At 27.2% G+C, this 24560-nt stretch overlaps 1 protein-coding gene and 1 long non-coding RNA gene across 5 annotated transcripts; one reads left to right on the plus strand and one right to left on the minus strand.

The window, feature by feature from the left end:
* On the plus strand, positions 1–2417 carry LOC105852156 (uncharacterized). Its single transcript, XR_001143918.3, has 2 exons — positions 1–842; positions 1180–2417. It is a non-coding gene; the product is annotated as an uncharacterized lncRNA (long non-coding RNA).
* Positions 2418–7575: 5158 nt separating this feature from the next.
* Positions 7576–12094, minus strand: LOC105852161 (uncharacterized). 4 transcript variants are annotated; one of them, XM_012715857.3, is made up of 10 exons: positions 11753–12094; positions 11363–11414; positions 11187–11250; positions 10814–10859; positions 10622–10720; positions 10436–10504; positions 10152–10299; positions 9681–9802; positions 8093–8971; positions 7576–8015 (listed from the first exon to the last, which is right to left on the minus strand). In XM_012715857.3, the coding sequence occupies exons 4-10, from the start codon at positions 10814–10816 to the stop codon at positions 7818–7820; spliced, it is 1518 nt and encodes a 505-aa protein (XP_012571311.3). In that variant the 5' UTR covers positions 10817–10859; positions 11187–11250; positions 11363–11414; positions 11753–12094; the 3' UTR covers positions 7576–7817. The 4 variants fall into 4 exon arrangements, with proteins under 4 accessions (XP_012571311.3, XP_073224543.1, XP_027190329.2 ...); XM_073368442.1 differs by lacking the exon at positions 11753–12094 and having other exon boundaries at positions 8093–8541; positions 8767–8971; positions 11363–11738; XM_027334528.2 differs by lacking the exon at positions 11753–12094 and having other exon boundaries at positions 9681–9760; positions 11363–11738.
* Between the last annotated feature and the right edge of the window lie 12466 nt (positions 12095–24560).

Consider the following 24560-nt stretch of genomic DNA (forward strand, 5'->3'; position numbering starts at 1 on the left):
TATGAATATAAAGGTAAAAGTGAGAGTAATAATGAGTGGTGAGAATGATAGTGGAAATAGGAAGCAATAGCAATAGCAATAGCATGTTGGTGTGACAGCAATATAGAAAGAATACAATTGCAAGTACCCTGATGGTTCATGATTTTCTCCGCCAGTTAAATTAGTGAGCTCAAACTACTTTTTTCTACTAGCTATAAAAAATAGCAACCACATTCAGGAAACTACAGTAACACACTATAAAAAGGAGTATTGATATTTGTGCACAAACACTGTATTGTCATATGATCACTTCACTGCTACTACTACAAATACACAGTACAGATACCCTTTTATCTTCACTCTCCTATTTCTTTCTCTCTTTATCAACAGTACTTCTCTGCTCTTAAATAAATTCACTAGGGTTTCATTTCATTTTTCTATATCTTCTTTTTTAGATTCTTTTGGAAATAGTGCCTTTCATTTGCCAGATTTGTTTGGATATCAGATCTTCAATCGTTTTCTTATCTCTTCTCTGATTCTCATGAAGATATTAATTAACTATACTCTTCCTTCCTTCCATTTTTTTTTATTTTTATTTTTGTTGGAAAATGATCTTTCACATAATTTCTCTTCCGTGATTTCTGCTTTTGACTATTGTTAACTTTTTCCTTTTTTTTTTTGTTACTGTTTTGTTTTTTAACTAAAAAAAAAAAAGAAAAAAAACTCCTGTATTCTGATTGATAATTTTATTTATATATACCCTTTTCCATGTTGTATTGTTTCTTTTGTTATGTTCTTTTGGTTGAAGCTTTTGGAGTTTAGGTTGGCTTTGAAGACCTTAGATTTATGAGAATGGTGAAGAAGTAAGTTGAAGATATAATTTTTATTTATTTATTTATTTTGATTCTTGTTAATTGCATAATATTTTTCTTATTTGACCCTTTGAGATTTTATGCTTTTCAGTGTCAAATTACAATTTTGATTTCATGAATTATGCATGATATTGAAGGGCTAGAAAAAATTACATTTTTTATGTTAGAAAAATGTTTTCAAAAACCTTGTAAGACCTAGGGTTAGGGTTCTTGCAAGATTTGTTTGATTTTGGTCAAAATATATTGATTTCCTTTTGGTAGTGTTTGGCATATTAAGGATTTTACAGCATAATTGTAATTATCTTTTATTCATCAAAATTTTGGGAAGGATTTGAAGGCTTATTCTCAATAGAAGGATCAGGTAAATTTATCTCAATCTTGTTTGATTTTAGATTTGATAAAATATTATTATTCTAACAACTTCTTGTCTTTTAGTATTCCTTTTTCAATGCAATCAAATGGAGTTTAAATTTTTGGTAAGATTGAATTGATTATGTTATAAATATTTTTTATAAGAAATGGTTTAAGAGAGCTTCCTTCAGTCCACTCATGGATAGGAAAAAGTTTTGAATTAGCTGCTGACTCATTCATTCAAACACAATAGAAATAAAACATAATGATATGCTATTGTGAATGTGTGGATGATGCAGGAGCTGAATTTCATCTTTCTCTTGTCTTTGCTTGGACTGAAGGGAGCTCCCTTTTTCTATTTTATATCATTTTCTTCTTATTCATTTCATCCTTGTACATATTGCTAGCGCCATTTTAATATATTATTTCCCCTAACAAACATATTATATATATGATAATGGTATAGTTCACCATTATTAGTCTAAAAGGTCTAAATTCTCCTAGGCTTGTTTTTTTCTTCTCCTAGGCTTGTGTTGGTGATTTGTATCTCATAAATTTTGTAGGCAGATCAAAATGTTTATTTTGTTCCCTGTATCATTTTTTGTGTCTAGTATTAAATGTTTATGTTTTTTTTGGTAGAAATTTGAATTCAGGTTCACTATGTTCTGAAATTTTCCATTGATATCCTATATTACATGTAAATTCAATTATAATCTTCATTATTGATGGTTTTCTCTTTTCTCTAGCTTGGTGTGATGCACGTTTTCTTAAATCCAATTTCCTTTTCATAAAAGAAACACAATGGAGTAACATTTGTGAACATATAATAGTTATTAAATTTTAATAATTTTTTATAATAGTAATTATTTATAATTTTAATTTATGTATTCTTCCTTACAATAAATATTTAGTGATAAGTTAGACAAAATAATAGAGAGTACATTTTTAGAGTGAACAAAATGACAATGTGAAACTATTCTAGAATGTTAGTGTATGTCTACTAAACTCTTAAAAGATAGAGTGAGTGAGTATTAGATAAGATGTCAAAGAGCTTCTCTCATGGGTGGTTAAGCATCACTTCTAGTTAGGTAACTCATTGGGGAGTGATTAATGAGGGAAGCTATTAGGGAGAAAGGTTTCTACCCTCAACTTTTTTTCTATGTAATGTGATGTGTAATAATTATAAGTGAGAGATATATTTAAATTTTTTTTGGATGTATTGTGTTTGAGTAATTTCTTGTTATTAAGTACTAATATTTAAAGTACCTCATTGTAGCACTATTAGATGTTGGTTCGAACTCACCATACCCATCCTCATATAATTGTGTAAGTGTTAGTCACTAAACTAATAACAAAGAAGTGCTAACAATAAAAAATATAAACAGATGAATGATTTATGCACATAAAATTTGTACGGGTTCACTTAAGCACTTATTTATAGCTAGCACCATTATGGATGCTTAAATCACACAAGATCAGGTCCAATTTTTCTTGCATATAATTGACTTGAAATAGATGTATGTACAAATGTAGGATTTAAGTTATATCACCAAGTTTATGCTAGTTACTCATACGATCACATGACTTTTCACACATGAGATTCTGTTACCAAGTAATTCAACTCTAAATAACCAAAGTTTCTTTCTCTTAAAAATTAAATGTTTTATTTAAACGTTTTGTAAATTGACTAGTTAACACAAAAAAAAAAAAAAAAAAACTGCATTACATGTGAATCTAATCATATCTCTCAATTTGTAGATATATTTTAGAAAGAAATATAACATAGCGGTGTAGTGTAATTTTTTTTCTTTTGGTATGTTGTTGTGTAATTTTATTTCATACATATGTAAAAAAATTACTAGTGATCTGTATTTATATTTGTAATAATATAGTAATATTTTATAAATGTATTTGTAAAAACACTAATTCTCCCGTTTTATTATTAGTGATCAATTTATAAAATAAAATTGTTTTAAAATGTATAACACTTTCAACTTTCAAATCAATATAAATGATTTTAAAAAAAAATTATTTCGTCTAGTTAATATCATTTGCTTTCTATTAATAATAATAGGAATAATTTTATAAAACTATTACTTTGTCTCTTATTTTGAATTAATTTTGAAAATGCTGATTGATTGAGGGGGGTACTTTACAATTTACATAATGGTAATGTGGACCCGTTATTGTATATTTCATTATAGTAGTATATTATAGCCAAAAAATAAAAGTAGTTACTTTTACATGCATGGGCAGAAAAATGCAAATGATAGTTGTTATAGATGGGACACAACACAGCATAGCATAATAAGGTGTGGAAGGTTATTCATGAATGCCTAAGAAAGACTATTATACATTCATTGCAGCATAGTGTTGTGTCGGTCACTTTATTCCAAAACACAAACAAAAGCAAACAAATATGTTGGTATTTTTAACAAGACTATTTCATAATACTCACTTTGATTTATTGTTGTTTAATTTATTTTTAATTATAAGCATTTCACATTGAACTCTTGTTTAAGTAATTAAAGAAAATTTAACATGAAGTTTGGTGTGATTGTCTTTTTCCTTATGAAAAGAAAAAGAGAATTTGTTTATAGGGTAAATAACTGACAATACTAGTTAATCTTAGAGTTTTGAGTGTGGTTGGGAGTTGAAATTAAATATTGAATGGAAGTGCAAATGCAAATGCAAATGCAAGTGGCTTCAGAAACTAACCCTTAACTCTTGTCTCTCACGACAGAGGTTGGAACTTGAAGCTACAACGTTCTTCTACTTTGTTGACATTCGTGACTATTTTTTTATTTTTTATTTTTTATTTTTTTCTCTCCCAAATTATCGTCTATTTGTTTCCCCAATATTTGCATAGATGCAATCGATTCAAATTAAAAGACTAGACCATACTTCGATATTAAAATTGTTGACTTATATTTTTAATTTATTAAATATTAAATTATTTCTTTGAATTGTCTTCTGTTGATAAAAATATTGTGAATTTTTAATTCAAAAAAAAAAAGGTTTCTCAAAATAGTTGATGAACAAAAATATTTTAATTGACTTTAGATAATTTAAGAACAATTTTACATTTTATAAAATTGAAGTCTCTAAAATTGAATTAAATATAAATTTTTGAGATAAATTACATATAAATTTTATAGCATTAAAAATTTTAAAATCATATTTGATTCGTTGTATGTTAAAACGATACATATAAATTGTTTAAAAGTAGAAATTAAAATTATTGACAAAAAATATTTGAGGAATAAAATTTTTAGATGATTTAAAATGAAATATAATATATTTATAAAGATAAAACATTTATTAACTTATATTTAAAATAAAATAATAATTTAATTATGTTACTTTAAATTATTTTTGATATGTTTGAATCTATTATCAAAGAAAATAAAAAAAAAATTGATGTCAATTGAAATTAAATTATTTAAAATGTTATTTTAAATCTAAAAGAATATTTCATTTAATTATTTTATTCACTCGTTAATCTATTTAAATATATATTTTATTATTTATTTAAAAATATTAATATAAAATAAATTTTTATTTAATTTAATTGTCATATTAAAAGACTTAAACGTAAAAAATGTCTATAATAGGATATAGGCAAGGGTAGCTTAGACCATCGATTTTTGACTTATTCTTTACTCAATTTAATCTATTCTCGACTAGACGTGATATATATATATATATATATATATATATATATATAAAATCTAGTGATAATTAATTGATTTTCAAAGTAAATTTAATAAATTATTCTATTTAATAAATTAATATAAATAATAAATTTTATTTATTCAATCGTCAAATAAAAAAATATAAAGTAAATCAATTTATAAAATTTTAAAATTATTTATATTTCATTAAATAATTTTAGATTAATGTATAATAACTTTTTAAAAAATATAAATAAATATTGATAACCAAATTACATAATTACGAATTTTAAATTTGTATAGAATTTTATATGTTTATTATTTAGGATTTATATTAAATTTTATATGCTTATTAATAGTATTTATATTGAATTTTTAAATAGAAGAATATATTTCAGATTTATCATAGAGTCAAATGATCTCCACCTATCTCTCTGTATATAATATTATTTTTGGGTTTTTAAATAGTCCTTTTTCTTCGAGTAATACTTCCAATTACTAGCGGAATATGAGTTTAATTATTTAAGCAAGTACAGTTCCAAATTCCAATTACTAGTGGAATATGAGTTTTATTATTTAGGCAAGTACAATTGCGTATGTATAACTGAACTAATTTAAAAGTTAAAACTAAGCACAGTTTATTGAGGAGTTCGAGATGCAAGTACGTACAATTGAACAATATCTTTCAATTTTTACCATATTATTATAATTTTTAATATTAATATACGATAAATGATTAAATCTGAAGAGGAATTTGCCCTAACTCCTCTTCTTTATGTTTTACTGTCAGAATGTTAATATATTTAATTCTATTTGTTGAAGGTTGATGTCATTCTTATGCTGGACCACTACCCCTTTGATTTGTTGTGTATACATTTTATCTAATTTAAAATTCGATGTGCTCGAGTTAAATCTATTAGAAAAATCATTTAATTGGTAAAGCTGCTTATATAAATTAATTAGTTAAAAACCCGTGCGTCCGTATGAGTATACAATTTTTAAACCTAAAGTTTGGTAATAATTTATAATCTCATTCACAGTGTGTAAAATGATTTAGAATTTAATTAATCATATCAATAATAAAAATTTAAAATTCAAAAGGTACGAAATAGTGAATAGTTTTACAAAAGATTGAAGTACTAAACATTACAACACATGAACATAGAAGATATTATAAAAAAAACCTACAAACAACAACCCATAGCATCTATGGATCTTTTAGTTTTTGATTTAATCCACATGTTAAATCGATTAGAAAAATCATTTTCTTGGTACAGCATATGCTTATATAGTTTAATTTAGTTCTTGGTGTGTTAATAACTTAACACAAAATGGGTACCGGATTCTTCTCAAGTAATTTATGTTAATTTATTTTAAAAAAATATTTTTATTATTTATTTTTTAGTTTAAATATTTCATTTGTCTCTGTAAGTTCGCATATTTCTCATTGTCGTCAATGTCATTAGTTGTTATTAAAAAAAAAGTTTATGTGAAAAACAATTGAGTGACGTGCCAAATGAATAAATTAAAAATATTAAATTGATAAAAAAAGAAGAAAAAAAAATGAAAGAAAGTCGTGTTATGTTTTAGTCCTTCCACTCAAAATTAAAAATAGGTTTGGGGATTAAAGTTTTCTCCTTCTTTCACTAACATGGCATCACTATTTTCGAATCACCATCATCGCATCACCATCATATTCGAATCTTCATCTTCTTTGTTCAATCATGATGTTATCTTCGTCTACAACAAACTCAACTTGTTTTCAATTGCCTGAATGTGGTTGTAGAAAAACAATACATATATTCATCTCTAACACGGATAAAAATCCTAAACAAAGATTTTGGAGATGTCTTTATTGAGATGTGAGTAGTTTTTCTTAAATCTATTACTTTTATGTTTATTCTTTGTAGTTATAATTTACATTTACTAAGTTTAAAGTATAATTTTTTGTTTTTGTTTGTAGACTCATTATAGTTGTCAATTTTTTATTAGTAATGCGATAATGGTGATTCAATTTTGGTGATCCGGTAAGAGAAACGATGAGAGAACCATCATCTCCAAACTTATTTCAAATTTTATATGGAGGGAATAAAAATAACACCTTTAATTTTTCTTTATTTATTTTTAAATCAATTTAATTTTTTTAATTATTTAATTTACTTTTGTGCCACGTCAATCTGTTGGTCATTTCTCTGTTTTCATAAATTTTTTAACATCAACTAATAACATAGATGATTTTAAAATTAAATTGAACTTACAAGGTTTTAAATAATTTTTTTTTCACGGAAACAAAAATGAGAAAAACTCAAAGACTTATCAAATATTTAAAATTAATTTTTATTTTTTTCTACAAAAATGTCTCTTATAAATAAGATGGAGTACTATTTTTGTATATATATTTTTATATTAAATCTGTTTTCCCTAAATTTTTTAATTTAAATTGTGTTTTTAAGCGAATAAGTAATATCATATTGTCTTAGGTCTTAGATCTGACCAATATACAACAAGTACAATAATCTCATGAGAGGGTACAATGGCCCAAATCGTTAGGAACTTTGTTATTGCAACCCTATTCAGATGATGGGCTACATATACTAAGCAATAAATCTTATTGGTACTCCCTTACCCTTCAGGTGTGTGAAGTAAAAACCCTTTATCTCTAAATGTTATTTACATATAGGAAAATAGGACATAAGATAAAAATAATAATTAGGAGATCCACTATTTGTCCTATTAAACCACATAAGATATATAGACACCTTTTGACCAAATTCAAAAGAAAATTTTAGAAGAATTTGACCACACAAACATAAATGCTTTCAAACTAGAAATATCTTAAGTTTGTCCACTCTAAGGGAATAAACTAACATGAATAGTTCCAAACTTTAAAGTAACATGAATAGTTCAATAAAACCACAAGACTTTTAGCTTGTTCATTTTCTCAAAAAAGTTTAAGAGTTAAGATAGGTTGTCGATCATCATCATCTGAAAGTTGTGAATTATCCTTTTTGTGTTTGGTAACAAGAGCATCACCTCCTCCATTGTAATTCATTTCCCTTCTTAAGTCCACTTCAAGAGTTTTTGATGAGCTTGGTCCTTGTAGAGAAAGTAATTCTAGAGGATTCATCTTGCTTATTACCTACATTACATTTATAAGTTAGGAAAGTCATCAATGAAAGTAAATTAAGCAGTTATATCTAAGTGTAAACGAGTTACCTGATTTTGATTATAGCTTTTGTTAAATTCTTGTGAACTCATTATAGCTTGAAAGTCCCCAGGTTGATATGGAGTTCCTAAACAAAGCAGAGAAGCTTCCATTTCTCTAGGAAACATTGGTTCTGAATGCAAAAGAGATTTACTTGAGGAAACATTAATGTTTGAAGTAGTGTTGTTGATTGGCCTTGAGTGACACAATATTGGAGATTGTTTAGAATATGAATGATCACCAAGAAAGGACATAGAGTTTGTTGGTCTTGATTGAGAAATGAATTGTGTCATTGAGAAGTCCAATGGTTTTGTTTGAGGCCCTGAAATCACACGTGATGGATGGACAATGATGGGAACATTGCTGCTAGAACTTCCAAAAATTGGCATCTTTTGTTTTGAAGCATAAATTTTCTGTTGTTTAATGTTGTTCAACACATTGGCAAGTTTGGAAACCATGTCTGCATTAGAGATCTCTGATTCAACATGATATTTTCCCTTTTCATCATTATCATAAACAGACATGTACAAAAAAGCAGCTGCAAAATCCTCATAGTTTTCATTAAAGAACTTTGTTTTATCTTTGTTAGCAGCATTGCTGATAACATTTGTTTTTTGTTGAGTTTGAGTATGATGAATAGTTAATGGCTTATTGAAAAAGGGAAAGGTAGGAGGAAGCATCTGACCAGTACTATTGAGTGTGGTTGGTTGTGGAGTAAGCTGAGAGTCTGAAATGTTTTTTACAATATTTGAAGTTGAAGTGTTTCCATTTTGAAGTTGTAGAGACTGTAAAGTTTCTATTTTTTGAGCAGCAACCTTTTGGGCTATTGGTCCACAATCCTTCACAAATCGCAGTATACTCTCTTTGTAATTACTAGGATCTATTTTCAACTGAAAATGCAATCATTATAAATTAATGTTTATAGGTTCAAATCATAAATTTGAACTGTATATAAGGCTAAATAAATAAAAATTATGAACTCCTAATAACATATGAAACTACATCGATCCTTTATCATTGTGATGACATGTAAGATGTAGCAATGGTGTGTAAATCTTTTAAAAATAGATATGGTGTCTAGTTAGCAAATAGAGTAAATCTTCATAGAACCCAAATTATGGACCCTACCATATTTAAGTTGATAAAAATAATGTAAATGAAGGAAATTTTTAGAACAATGATACCTTTCCTAATTCACCATTTCTTACTAATTGTAGGCAAAAGCAATAAACATATCCAACTTAGACTCATTTATAAAGAAATTATTTGGGTCCTCATGGTTCTAATTTGTGCACTTTCTCAATTTCTCATCTTTAATTTTAATTGTATATGGATTTGAATACCCTATACACTTTAATTTATATATGAATCTTTCTTTACTGTTCCAAAAATATCAAAAGTATATTCATACAAAACTATCTTGTTGCTCAAGAAAAACAAAATTCTACCTAGTTTGACATTAGATCTCTAGGATTCACTAATTATTTGGACATACTTATAAAGATAACATTTTTCATGTGGTTAGCTATATTCAATTTGTTCTAATAAGCTATTCAACTTGCACTTATTATTGAAAAGGAAAAAAAAAACATAACTTACTTCAAAGTTGGGCTTATTTGCATTTTGGAATTCTGTAATCAATGACTTGTTACATGGAAGCTGATACGTGAACCTCTTTTCTGTTTTAGGAACCTTAGAAAGATTAGTATTGTTACTTCTCCCTTTGTAAATGAAATGACAAAAAAAAAAAACAATTAGTAGTTGTTGTAAATGTGTCACGCTATTACATGTATCAATCGTTTGATCTTAAATTAAAGATAGAAATCATTTAACATTAATTTACTGATAACATATTTCGAAATGTCTGATTTCAAATTAATAGTTGAAATTGATTACCTTGTGTTAGTGATAATTTTATCATTAGTTATAAAACGCTGACACAGACATGAATATCAGAAGGATTCAATATTAATACATAATAATTTTAAAAAAATAGAAATAATTAAATGTACCATGTTAAACATTGAACATTGCTTGCATAAAGGTTAAATGAGGAACAGATTTTCATACCAACAACTTTAGTAGAAACCCTTGGTTTCCTCTCAAGTGGCTTTTTAGTTTGGCGTTTCTTGTTGAAGGATAACTCCAATTTGAAATTTTCAGGGTCAGCATTTAGATCCTCAAAAATCTTTACAGCATGACAACCAATAGTTTCAGCCTAGAAAAGTAATATGGAATTAATATTTTATAATGAATATACACAATATTCTTTAGCTTAATTAGTAAAAAATAAACTGAATTAACAATAATTTGAAGGATTAATTAATGAAACTTTGTATTTTATTTAGTCATACCACTTTGTGATATCTCGAGGTATCAGGATAAGCATTTATAGCATTGAAGCATAGTAGAAACACATCATACTGTACATCAATGAAATTGAAATTAATAGAATGAAATAATATCAATTTTAAAACTATGATACAAGATAAACTAAAATTTATAGAAGGATAGAAAATTTACATAGGATAATTTTGTACCTTGAATTGTTCAAGTGTTGTATACATGCCTTCATGAACTTTAGCTCTCATAGTTCCAAAATCCATTGGCTCCTTTACAATTATATGGTAATCTTTAACCTTTAATTTTCCAGCATGAATGGCTCATCACAAACATAGTTTAATTAATTAATCATAAAATAATAAGAATCAGTTAATTAATGGTTAACAAACCATATCAGGATTAGTTGGCTCTCCAAACAGGTCATCTGAGTCTTTCCTGCATATTTAAAATGATATCTAGTTATTTTTGTATAAATAAACATTTTGTGACAATTTTGTGTATGAATGAATATATTTTGTCTATTTTGAGTTTTATTTATTTATTTTACTTTTAACACAAAAACAGGGGAAACGTTGTTTGAAGTTTGAACATCAATATTGTTCTTTTGTTTTTGTGGGGTATTTTAGAAATTTGAAAACTAAGTGATAAATTAGTATTAGGTGTCACATACAATGTCAAGTATAGTGTATTAAATGTGATATTCAAATAATACAACTGCAATAACAATATATATATATAATGTATTAGTTATGTGGTTTTCACCTTTGTAAGAAATCAAGGACACTTTCCAAGACGTGCTTGTCTGGCCCATTATTTTGAGATGAGGCTGCAAGTGCAAACAAGAATTTTATAAATATCAAATATGGTATTGAATAAGCCAAGAGGTGAAATGCAACTACAAAATCTACATGTGCTTGAGATAGATAGTAAGCATATACCATTTATCGAAGTACTTTCATTATTGTGAGCATGTCTTCCTTCTTGCAACGCCTTCAAAATGGTACAGAAATTGATCAAGAAATACAAAACATGCGCATGTATGTTTGGTTTCATAATGCATATTTGGTTTCGAGTGGAATCAACGTAGCAACAACAGTCAACAATGTAATTTTATATAAGAATAATGTTAGCGATATAAATTTTCTAATACACTTTTTTATATCGATAAAATTCACGAGATTCACCAAATTCATATGAGATCCACATGATTTGGGAGAATCTTTGTGAATTTTAACCAATCAAATGTGATTGTTTCCTTATTAAAACAAATGCTATACATCAAAAAAGAGAAACACAATAGAGAGAAAAAAAATGTGGAAACACAACACCTTGAATGAAGAGATGAATTGATAAAATGCTCTTTTGGTGAATCTCTTCTTAGTTGAAGCATGTTTCTCATCCTCATCAAAATCATTCAAGTGATCCTCATCTTCAATTAGTATTGCCTTGCCTTTTTCTTTGTCTTTATTGTCATTATGGTTAGTTGAGTTTTTCTTTTTTTCCAATGCTAATGCTAACTTTCTCTCTTTTTCACGTCGCTTCCTCTCTTTTTCTTGTCGCTTCCTCTCTTTTTCTTGTCGTTTCTTTTCTTCCAAAGCAATAATTCTACTACTCCTTCTTCTGTCTGCGAGTTCCTCCACTTCATCTTCAAATCTAACTCTTTTTTTCTCTGTCCCTATACGTATACAATATACATTTTTTGAAACAAAAAAAATATCAGTCCAACAATACTTCAAAGTTCAAACCATCTACTATCTACTATCACAATATAAGAAAATAATGTGCTATCCAAATTACAATTTTGTCCATTTATAATAAAAGATTAAATAGTAATATATTTTGGTTATTTAGTTTAAATAGAAAAACTAAATAAAAAACTACACACACGAAACAACAAAAAAAACTTCATGTAAAAAATTGCGCACAAAAAACTGCATAAAATAAAATTGCACACAAAAAAATTGTACATAAAAACTTCACAAAAAAATAAATTAAAAATCCTACACATAAAATTGTATTAATAAATTGCAAAACAAAATATTGCACATAAAACTGCAATATTTTGATTTAGAAATCCAGAAAATTTTCATGAAATTCAGAAAATTGATCACGAGATTATCTCTAAAGGTATGTCCTTAAATGAATATTTACAAATTGTTGTTATCATTGATGAATTGTCCCCTACTTAGAAAGATCTTAAAAATTCTCTCAAGCATAAAACAAAAGAATTCTCTTTAGAAAGTCTGATAACCCGTCTCAGTATTGAGGAGGAATCCCGTAAGAAGGACCAGAAAAATAAAGTTCTTCTTGTTGCAAATAACAAGAAGAAGAAATTCATTGGAGTAGTTTTGAAGCCAAATGGCAAACAACTTAATAATCATAATGACACCTTAAAAAACAACAATAAGAATGGAAATCCTCATAAGTCCCAATTATAAGGCAACAACCACCTCCTGAAAATGGCTTACTTAACAGAAAAACAATTCATTGCTATGATAACTGAGATCAACCTTGTTGGTGGATCAAATGGATAATGGGTAGACACTGGTACCTCACACCGTGTTTGTTATGATCGTGATACGTTTAAAACATGCAATACTGTTGAAGATAAGAAAATGTTATTGAGATATTCTCACACCACTAATGTTGTTGGTATTGGAGATGTGAAACTAATATTCACCTCTGAAAAGACTTTAATTTTGAAGGATGTCATGCACACTCCAGAAATAAGGAAGAATTTGGTTTATGGGTTTCTTCTCAATAAGGCAGGGTTTACTCAGTCTATAGGGGCATATTTGTACACCATTTTTAAAAATTGTATTTTTGTTGGGAAAAGGTACGCCACTGATGGTAAGTTTAATTGAATGTTGAAATCAATAAATTATTTCCTTCTGCTTACATGTTGTGTGAATTTAATATTTGACATGCTGGACTCTGTCATATGAACAAACATGTGATTTCAAACTTAAGTAACTTAGACTTAATTCTAAGGTTATCTTTAAAGGATTTTGAAAAATGTGATTTTTCCAATAAAGCTAAAATTACTAAGACTTCACATAGATTAATAGTTAGAGAATCTGAACATTTAGACTTAATACACTCTGATACGTGAACTTGATGAGACATTAACTAGAAATGGAAAGCGTTATTTCATCATTTTTATTGACGATTTCTCTGACTATACTTTTGTATATCTAATGAAAAATAAAAGTGAAGCGCTCGACATGATTAAGATCTTTGTAACTTAAATTGAAAATCAATTTAGTAAAAAGATTTAGAGATTTTGTAGTGATAGAGGAACAAAATATGATTCTAGTTTAGCTAACGAGTTTTATAAAACACAAAGAATTATACAGGAAACTATTGCACCATATTCACCTAAAATGAATGGTAAAACTGAAAGAAAGAATATAACTCTTACTGAACGAATTGTTGCTATTATGCTTAACTATGGTGCTGCATCTCACTAGTGGGGGAAATTATTTTGATTGTTTGCTATGTTTTGAATAGAGTTCCTAAATCTAGAAACAAAACATCTCCTTATGAGTGTGTTAAACTCACTTATGTCAAAATCCCGATCCCAATCAAATTAAACTCGCTAGTAGAGTCTATGAATGTGTATTCATTAGATATGCAGTAAACAGTAAAACATATAGGTTTTATGACCTAAATGCAAAAGTAATCATAAAGTCAAATGATGTTGACTTCTATGAAAATAAATTTCATTTCAATTCAAGAAATAATGGGGGCAGCGAACCTAGTCACGTTCCTGTGACAAGAAACACTTAAAGCAACAAACAAGGCGAAATAAAAACTCGAACAAGTAATAGAGTAAGAGTTGCTAAAAATTATGGACACGAATATACAACTATAATTTAGAAGAAGATCCTGCAAATCTTAAAGAAGCTTTTTCATCATTGGATGTAGATTTATGGAAATAAGCTATAAATGATGAAATGAATTCTCTAGAGTCTAACAAGACCTAGCTTTTTAGTAGACTTGCATCATGATTGCAAACTAATAGGTTGTAAATTGATCTTGAAAAAGAAACTAATTAACAGATGGAACTGTTGATAAATACAAGGCACACCTTGTAGCCAAAGATTTTAGACAAAGAGAAAATATAGATTTATTCGACACTTTTTCACCAGTCATTAGAATAACATCCATTAGGATACTCATATCACTTGCGACTATTCATAGCATGGTGATACACCAGATGGATGCTAAAATAGCTTTTTAAACGGTGACTTGGAAGAAGAAACATATATGGAACAACTTGAAGGTTTTGTAATTCATGGACAAAAAGACAAGGTCTGTAAGTTGGATAAATCTATGTATGCTCTTAAACAAGCTCCTAAGAAGTGTCATGAAAATTTTTATAACTTGATTATATCGAATGAGTTTAAAGTGAATGAAAGTGACAAATGTATTTATTACAAATCTGAAAATGATATTTGCATTATCATATGTCTCTATGTAGACGATTTACTCATATTTGGTTCAAACATTCATAATGTAAATAATGTGAAATAATTGTTGAGTAACAACTTTGATATGAAAGACCTCAAAGAAGCGAGTGTAATCTTATGAATCAAAGTTACTAGTAGTGTTTATAAGGTGTGAATTGAAATATAAGGATGTAAGGATGTAAGGATTTACTAGTAGTGTTTATAAGCGAGTGTAATCAAATAATGCTATTAATGAGAGCTAGTGTTGGTGTGAATTGAAATATAAGGATGTCTCGTATAAGAGAGTTAACATATACTAGTAGTGTTTATAAGGTGAATGTATGGAACTTGAGGTGTACCCGAATTTTTTGAAGGAGGAAGAACACATACAAAATTGACCACCAAAAGCGCGTGCACGCGCTGCTGCCGTTTGTCTGGCTCTGCTCGGTCGGGCTGGACTTAGGCTAAGTGGTGTATTATTTTTTAGTATATGAAAAATGAATAAATTATTTATTTATCCAATATTAAATGAATGATTGCATTTTTATCTCTCATTGATACATTAACTATGTAATTACCCTCCATCGAGTCAATATTCAACATCTGATTCGGTCAATTCCTTGCCCTCAATTTTGCGCATCGGTTCTCTGGTCAAACCCTAGGTATTTTCTCGTTTCTTTGTGTACTCGTTCATCATATTGGAGTGCACGTTTATGTGGTCAAGATTGGAGCATGTGTTTCAGTGTATCTACACTAATATATCACACTTTTCTTTGATTCAGTTGCAGATTTCCTCTATAAATATAGGGTTCTTCTCAGTTGGAAAAGCATACTAAAAACACTTTGAATCTGCGGCTTTTATCTGTTTCTCCCCCTTTCTTTCTCACTTCTTCTCTTTCTTTCGAGTGGTCCTATTACCATATTACGAGGGACAATCATCTGACTGTCATATTGATGATGTAATTCTAGAACGATTTTATTCGATGAAGTAGAACTCTGATACAGTATATCTGAGTTATTTTATCATGGGGGACTTTGTGGTTGATTGTCTACCTTGCACAATTTAGACAGTGTCGCAAAACATCTTAAATAGAGAGATCTAGTCTGCGACTCAACCCAATAATATTTTTAGTGAAATAAATTAATTTTTAAAAAAATTTCGAAACTCTAAAACAACATAAACTTCAAAGTTGAACAATACAACAACCAAATTAGGGAGAGTGTTAAATGTTTAGCTTAGATTTGGTTTTGTTCCCTTTTATGCTTTTTTTTCCACTTTCTCTTTTCTTTTCTTTTTGTTTTTTTTTCTCTTTTAAATCAATAAATTTTTCTTTATTGTTTGAAAAAAAGTTAAATTAAATGAAATTTTGGAATTTTTGTTGGATATTGGTATCTACAAAGCTAAAATAATTCAAAATTAAATTTATTTAAATATGAAAAAATATTATGGTATTAAATAATGGGATGTTGAGCCAAAGAATCCTCAAATACTTATTGTTAATAATTAAAGTAGAAAAACCATATTTTTTATAAGTAATATAGAAAAATCATAATAAAAAAAATAATATTTAGTTAATATTTTCTATAGGGAGGATGTTGAAATTTATAATATATATAATTTATTAAATAAAATAAAAAGGTTAATATATAGATAATAAAATAATTGTAATAGCGGAGTCGGTTTAAATACAAAATGGGTATCTATTTCTCAGTAATCATCGTCACTTTGAATTTAGTGAAAATTTTAAACTCACTCAATTAAAACGGATTTTTCCATCAAAATCACGAGTAGATTTGGAGAGATACTCACAAATGCGAATTATGTTGTCATGTCTAACTAATACACAAGAAAAAACATATTAATTAGAAATTTTTTAGGTTTAAAAATAATTGTGGCCGACAATCAATTCGGATTGAGCAAGAAGGAAAATTGAATTTTATAGTATTACAGAGTCGTAGATCTCGATTGTTTGACGAAGATAACCTAACATATTTTAAATTAAATTTAATGTAATAAAAATAATATACCGTCTGATCTTTATCGAACGATTCTGATACAAAGATTTTAGTGATAACAAAATGAGAAGTGAATTAAACATAATTACCAAAGGATCGATAAATGAAAGAGGTAACATTTATGCGATATGAGATGAGGTTTGAAGAGATCTTTACCATTAAAACAAGTCACATCATGCATGCAGATTATAAGCATAGACAAAACGATAAAGTTGGTGATGAGAAAAATAAAAATGAAAAAATAAATATAATAATTAAATAACTACAAGAAATCATGAGTCAAAAATTGTTTAAATGGTTTTGAAGACGTACCCATGATAATAGATTCAGCATCAACCTGCAAAGTAAGAAAACATCAATTGTAATAATCCATAAGCAACAAATAAAAACCACTTAGAAGTCACAATTAAAAGGTGAAAGGGAAAAAATAACCAAAGTCACTCCTAGTCAAAGAGATTATGAAGAAGAAATCACTGTTTCATTCTGAAAATCTCAATATTTTAGGACCCACAAAATCTCTGTTTCTGAATGAAGAACACTCTGCTGAAGTTTATATGTTGTCTTATAATTTTATATATAATCTTAAAAATATTTGCAAATATGGTTTCTCTGGCTGGTAGCACTGGCAAGGTTCAGTAACGTATATTTGACAACCGGTCCAGTATTAAAATATTGTTTCAATAGTGTTTTAAATTTCCAAAATTAAGTTATACTTCCTCCAATCTCTCGTATAAATAAATAAAAATTATCAATTTAACACTCGATCTCTTATCAAATAAAATTAATATAGGCCTCATACTTTAGAAATTGATACCATAAAAAAATAATATATATAACTCGTATGAATTTCACCAATAAAATAAAAGAAAAATAAAAGAATGAGTATTAAAGTAAATGTTAGAAAGATAATATTTCTAGCACTCCTCAAAAAATTATGTCCTCACACCATTTAAAAAATACTCATTTCATTTAATTTGTTCAAAATAAAATTAATTTGTATTATTTAAATTTCCCTTTTTATAGGAACTTGTTCATGAAAATAAATGAATTACCAAAAGTTAAAATTTAAATTAATAAAAAAGTATTGTAAGAATAATAATGTTAAATATAATATAATTAATTAATTTTTGTTTATATTTAAGATCATAAAAATAATACCAACGGAAGTTGAATTTTGTGGAAGGGACTAGACTCCCGCAATATAAAAAATCAAACGACTCATCACTTAAAGAGGTATCTATATTTAGTGTATAACACATCTCGAATATCTTTATAAAAATAAGTTTTGTTTATATGTACATGACCACCTCATATTTGTAAAGTGATTCAATTTTTTATACAAAATATTTCTTTTTTTTTTTTATAAAAAAAATTGATTAATTTTGAAATTATTTATCAATGGACACTATTAATAAAATATATTTTTTAAAACTATTTTTCAACTAGTGTGATGGATGGATTATATTCAGATTATTTTATTTTATTTTATATTTTATTAATTGTAAAATAAATAGAAATATTTCATTAATAATATATCACAATTTCATAATATTTTCAAGAAATACTTAATTTTCATTAATTGTTTATTCAAAATTTCATAAAAACTAATTTAAACGAAAAGAAATAAAGTGAAAATTTTATAATGACAATAAATTTAAATTGAAGATATTCAACTAATGTATACTTTTTTAAGGAATATAAAATAAAATAAAAAAATATTATAATTTGATTTCATTTTCTATTTTTCAATTAAATATTAAAAAAATCAAGTTTGTAATAACTTTCAATGAATTGGTGATGTGGTATATACATACATACATACATACATATATATATATATATATATATATATATATATTTGTTTCAAAACTTATTTAAACAAAATAAAAGGAGAAAATAAATTAATTTGAGACACATTGTTGAATTTGACAAATGCATAATGAAAGACCACATAGAAATATTTAAGGACAACTCCATTTTTTAAAAATGCAACTTGAACTAATTTTTCTCAAATATCTTATATATTTGTTGTATCAAAATATAAGAAGATTTTAATTTGACTTTGTGATTGTACCAAATATGAGATGATTATTTCTCAATTTATGAAACAATAAATAATATTGCATTTCTATATTAATTTAGAATATAGAATTTATATAAAATATGGAATAATAAATACAAATGTCTTTCTCGATGTTGTTTTGAATATTTAGCTAATTGACTTAAGTTATAATTTTTGTTGCATTATTTTTAGATATTATTATTTCAATTAAAATAATAAAATATTTTTTGATGGAAATAATAAAATATAGATAAATAAGAATCGGAAAAGATTTTGAATGATTTTTTATTAAAACAATTATAATTTACCCAATTTAGTAAAAACCTTATTTTTTTTAGACCATAACAGTTTTTATTTGCTTATTACAAAGATGACATGAATTGTATCGTAATATATATTATAAAAGAAGGTTCTCTTCAGGAAAAAGTTATACTAGTAATTTTTTTAACATATTCCCCCCATTTCATAATAATTGAACAATTTACAAATTTGGACCTTTCAATTTTTCAAGGTGATGTTAATTACTACCTCTAGTTTTTATTATAAGCAATTTTTTGTAATTCCTTGGTCTCATTTATTTAATTAAAAAATTATAAATTTTAAGATATATTTATTACTCAAATGACATTTTTATCCTCTTTAAAAAGTGTCATTTTTTATCTATAAAATATGAGATGATATGATTACTACCAGAAACTTAAAGACAACTATGAGGTCTCACGTTTGAACTCGGGAACATGATGCCCAATCTAACAACATTTTTCAGTTGCGTTAAAACTTAAAACAAGTGTGTCTTTTTAATATTAGTGAATACATATAATGCAACAATTATTTTGGGACAGATGGAGTAATTGGTTTTGGTATTTTATGTTGATATAATTAGGACTAGAAGGAGATTTTTGTTTTTGAATTCTACTCTTTTATTAATACTACATGCATGCAAAAAAGAAAAATAAATTACATTCTAGCCCTTTTAGGGTTGTCGTCACCTTCCCATTGGAGTCAGTCGAATATTTGGCGTCACTACATGTTATGGCAACTATGATATGCGAGTAAGAGGAGCTTGTCTTCCTCAATGTTTTGCCTCTGCTTCTGATAATCATATCAAGCGTCTGACTCTAAACTTTCATATTCTGAAAAAGTTAATGCTTTAAAAAAGGCAACTCTTTGAAGACAAAACAATTATGCATCCTCTTATGCAAATCCTAGAATCAACTATTTGTCTGAAGATCACAAGACACTCTATTTCCAAATTGTTTTAGACAATTACGCTGAATCACTACGAGATCAACCTTTTTTTGAAAAGTCTCTCTGTCAAATTAGTTCTACAAAGATACGATCGGAAACTTCATGGATCATTCTGATTATTTACAATCAGTACAATGACCATAAACCCAAATTGTACTCTATAAAGAATATACTTCCCTCAACGAAGAAAGACACAACATACAAGCAACAAGCAATAAACACATTTGTACTCTTGATATAATCCTTTTTCACATTAGTGCTAAGAAAACTTTTGAAGCAAAAAATTTGTAAACACTATTTGCAAGAGCTCATTTAGATAAAACTAAAAACGTTTTGCTGTAACCTAGCCCAATAACAATTGTTTTCCTCAACAACTTGACTATACTAAGTTAGAAGGTTGAGAAGATTGAATACAATCAGTGTGACTAGAAGGTGTTCAAGGATAAGTCTGTTTTAGTGATAATTTATTGGATTAAATCTTTCATATTGAAGGAGCTGGACGTAGCTACCGTGTTGGTGGCGAATCGGGATAAAGTTTTGTATCTTTCTTCGCTCTGTTCTTCACCCTCGTGCATTATCTTCTTTAATTTAAGTATAACCACAAAAGTTTTTAAAAACACAATTCAACTCCCCCTCCCTCCCCTTTGTTGTATTCTTTTTGTTCTACATACTAGAGGTCAAAGATCATTTTCACAATCTCTTAAGACATTGGTACACCTTTATCTCTCGATGAAGCAAACAACTCCAAAAATGTTAGGGCATTTTTCCCGAGTTTTAGTCAATTTGAACATGATACAAGACCTTAGAAATCTTATTTTTGTTGAACGTTAATGATATGCATATTTTGTTTACATTGATTATAAAAAATTACTATTGTTTTCTTAATCATGTAAGTTTGTAGAGCATTCAATAGATAAATGTCAAAAATATTCTAATCGTTGAAGATATGTAAAATAAATTGGTAAAGAAGTATGTCCTTAAAAAAATGCTAATTCGGTCAATCTTGAAACTGAACGTACAATCAAATATATTTCAGGTAATAGTACTCACCGAGTTCTTAACTCTCATTTTATTGATCATATCTCTAACATTGAACTACGAGAAACTATTGTTATTCAAGAATCTCCCTCTAATCAAGAAAAAATTGAAAAAAAAATCGTGAAGAAACTTATGACTTGGATTCTGATGATTTTGGGGAATCAGAAACCATTCTAGAGACTTCTTAGGAATAAGAGGAACAAGGTACACAAGACCCTCAAAATGTAATTCATGAGATCTTTGGTTCCAGCTTATCTGATTCAGCTAACACGTGTCAACTAGGAGAGAACCATCAATATAAATATATTTGTATTATTGGTTTTTAGAGTGATATAATATTGAAAGAGAACACTATTTAAAACAATCAAACTTCTTCTAATTTGGGTGTTAAATCAATGGTACAGAGTATGACATACCCAAATTTTATTGTTACTGACGAGAATCTACATCCTAAAATTGTTCATGACTTAGAGATATTGTAGGCTTTTTTTAAATATGGAAATGCTAGAGAAACAAATATATGAATAAAGAGAATTAAACAACTATTAGTATGTAGAGTCGTTTAGCTGTCTGTGAACTGCCTTTTATAGATGTGGTTTCTAAGGCAAGGAAAAAGAGTATGTAGAAGAAATCTACATTATATAATTTTCATCTATGGGTAAGAAAACTTGCATGATTTAAGAATTTTTTGGCATTTTTCTTTCTTTTTTCTTTGACTTAAATATAACTTTTGGTCATTTATCTTTTACCTAATACTACTTTTGGTCCTTTATCTTTATTTTAATTTATTTTAGTCATTTATCTTTTATAAGTGGTGTATTTTAGTTCTTCTAACTATGATAATAAAAGTCATAACAACATCCGATCATTAGAATCCTTTCTAACAATTGCCAACATGTATCCAGTATAATATTCTTTCAGAAAGAAAAAAAAGAAAGAAAAAAAAAACACTCATTTAACCCAAGAATAGGCTTGCACTTAAAAAAATTATTCTTGCATGCTTTAAAACATATGTAAATTCTTTTAAACGAATGACATTCATCAAAGTTGAATGTATTTTTATTTCATTTTTATTAATATTAATATTGTATACTTAACTTTACAAAATTATCCAAGATAGAGGTATTTCAAGAACTGAGGTCAATATATAGGTAATCATTCATTAAAAATTAAATAATTGAGCTATAACCAAAAATAAATGTTGGAAATGTTATGATCTAAGTATAAAAAAATAATTATTGATTTAATCTAAAATTAATCATTTTTAAAAATGTACATGTAGATGATCGAAATAAAAAAATATGTGTTTACATTTTTTATTTTATTTTAGCATTGATATAAATATATTAAATTTAATAACTTAAAAATATATTACATTTATAAATTGAGTATGTTGACTTTGTTAAGAAAAAAATCTCAAATTAAGGTTTTGATGTAAACAAATAAAAGTTAATTAAGAATACTAGTTATGGTTATAAATGTTATGTTAATTTAAGATGTGTTTTTGAGTGTGACAATCAAAGATAGGTGTCAAATATTACAAGCAAATCACATTGAAAATGAAGTAAAAATACTAAGATAGAATGGAGAACGTTATTGACATAAGTCTGGAAAAACGAAAAACGTTATCCACAGTTTTGAAATTGCAAGAACAAACAATCTCCTATGTTGAAGAAGGAATTGCTCATGGATTTCACAACCTTGTTATCATTATTCTCCAAGGAATATATAGGGTTAATATCAACAAAAAAATCACTCCAAAATGCAAAGGATAAAAACTATGACTCATGATGAATCAAAGAATAATCTTGAAGTGTATACTTCAAGCCTATCTCTGAGATATATGCACAAATGATAAAAGACCCATGAAATACTGTCAATGATGGATAATACAAAGGTTGCAAATCAACAGTCTTCATAAAAGCAGAAAAACAAAGAATGTTTAGTCAAGAACATTCTTGTTTCAAGTCTGATCTTATTGATAAGCTGACACATGACAGTTGAACCTTTTCAAACAGTCATATGAGTTGTCATAAGCCTCATTGAAGCCTATAAAAGGAACTCCAAATTCAAGGAAAAATCAGAGTTTTTAAGTGCAAAGCAATTCATCACTTACTTACAATCATACTCGAAAGTCTCTCACTCAATACATAGAATCAATTCTATTTTCTCATTTGATTCATAGAATCATTCTATTGTATTCCTCTGCCAAAAGAATCCAAACTCAAATATCACAAAGAGCATGACCCCGTTGACGAAATCTCTAAACTGGGGATGGGGGAATTACTTTTGAGTTTTCTAAGATTTTGACAAAACACTTTAAATCATTATCGTATAAACTCAAGACTATTGTATTTAAGATAATTTGAGTAGCTTGTAGAAAATTCTTTTATGTGTAAAAGATAAAGTGTAAAAATCCTTTAAAATGTTGAAAGGTAGACTGTTGAAATCTTTTCACGGCAGAAAGGGAAAGTTGTGGCAAAATCAAGAATGTTTGTCGTTTGAACACTTAGTGAAAAATCTCACAAATTGCGAGAAATGGACGTAACCCGAATTTAATGAACCAGGATAAATGTGTCTGTGATTTCTCTCCTCTTAACTATATTTGTTTACACTCTTTTGATTATTAAATTAAATAGATAAGTTAAATTGTGTGTTTCTTACTATCCAAGAATGTTCCTTGTTTTCTGTTTTTACAACCAATAACGTTCTCTATTTTCTGTTTTCACAACCAAAATCAATTTGGAGTTAAAATCTTTAAGTTTTAAGAGGAAATTTCAAAAGGGTAAATTTAAAATTTCAACCCTTTCCTGGTAAATAGGGGTGGAAATGTGCCATGTCAGGCCAGACTTTGAAAGGTCTAAGTCTGATCTACGATTAATTTTTTAGGCTTAAGTCTGACCTACGACCTATCATAGGTTTTTTCTTTGGCTTGACCTGACCTTTTTAAAAGTTTGGTCTGGCTTGAAAGCTTATTTAAAAGCCTTATTCACATTAAAACATTTAAATGTTATATTTTATATTTTTTTAAATAGGCTAAACTAATGGTTTTATATAAAAAGGAAATTAATAAAAATATAATCAAATCTAATAAAATAATAACTAACATGTCTTGCACTGCAACAACCTTCCAAGAAAACCAAAAATCAAAATGAATCCATAATTACCCTATACACATATCAAGCTACATGTTCTATCCATACCAATTTACATAATGTTCTCTACATACCAATACTAATATATATATATATATATATATATATATATATATATATATATATATATATATATATATATATATATATATATATAAAAAAAAAA

The sequence above is a fragment of the Cicer arietinum genome, chromosome 5 (genome assembly GCF_000331145.2).
Source record: "Cicer arietinum cultivar CDC Frontier isolate Library 1 chromosome 5, Cicar.CDCFrontier_v2.0, whole genome shotgun sequence".
Lineage (NCBI taxonomy): Eukaryota > Viridiplantae > Streptophyta > Magnoliopsida > Fabales > Fabaceae > Cicer > Cicer arietinum.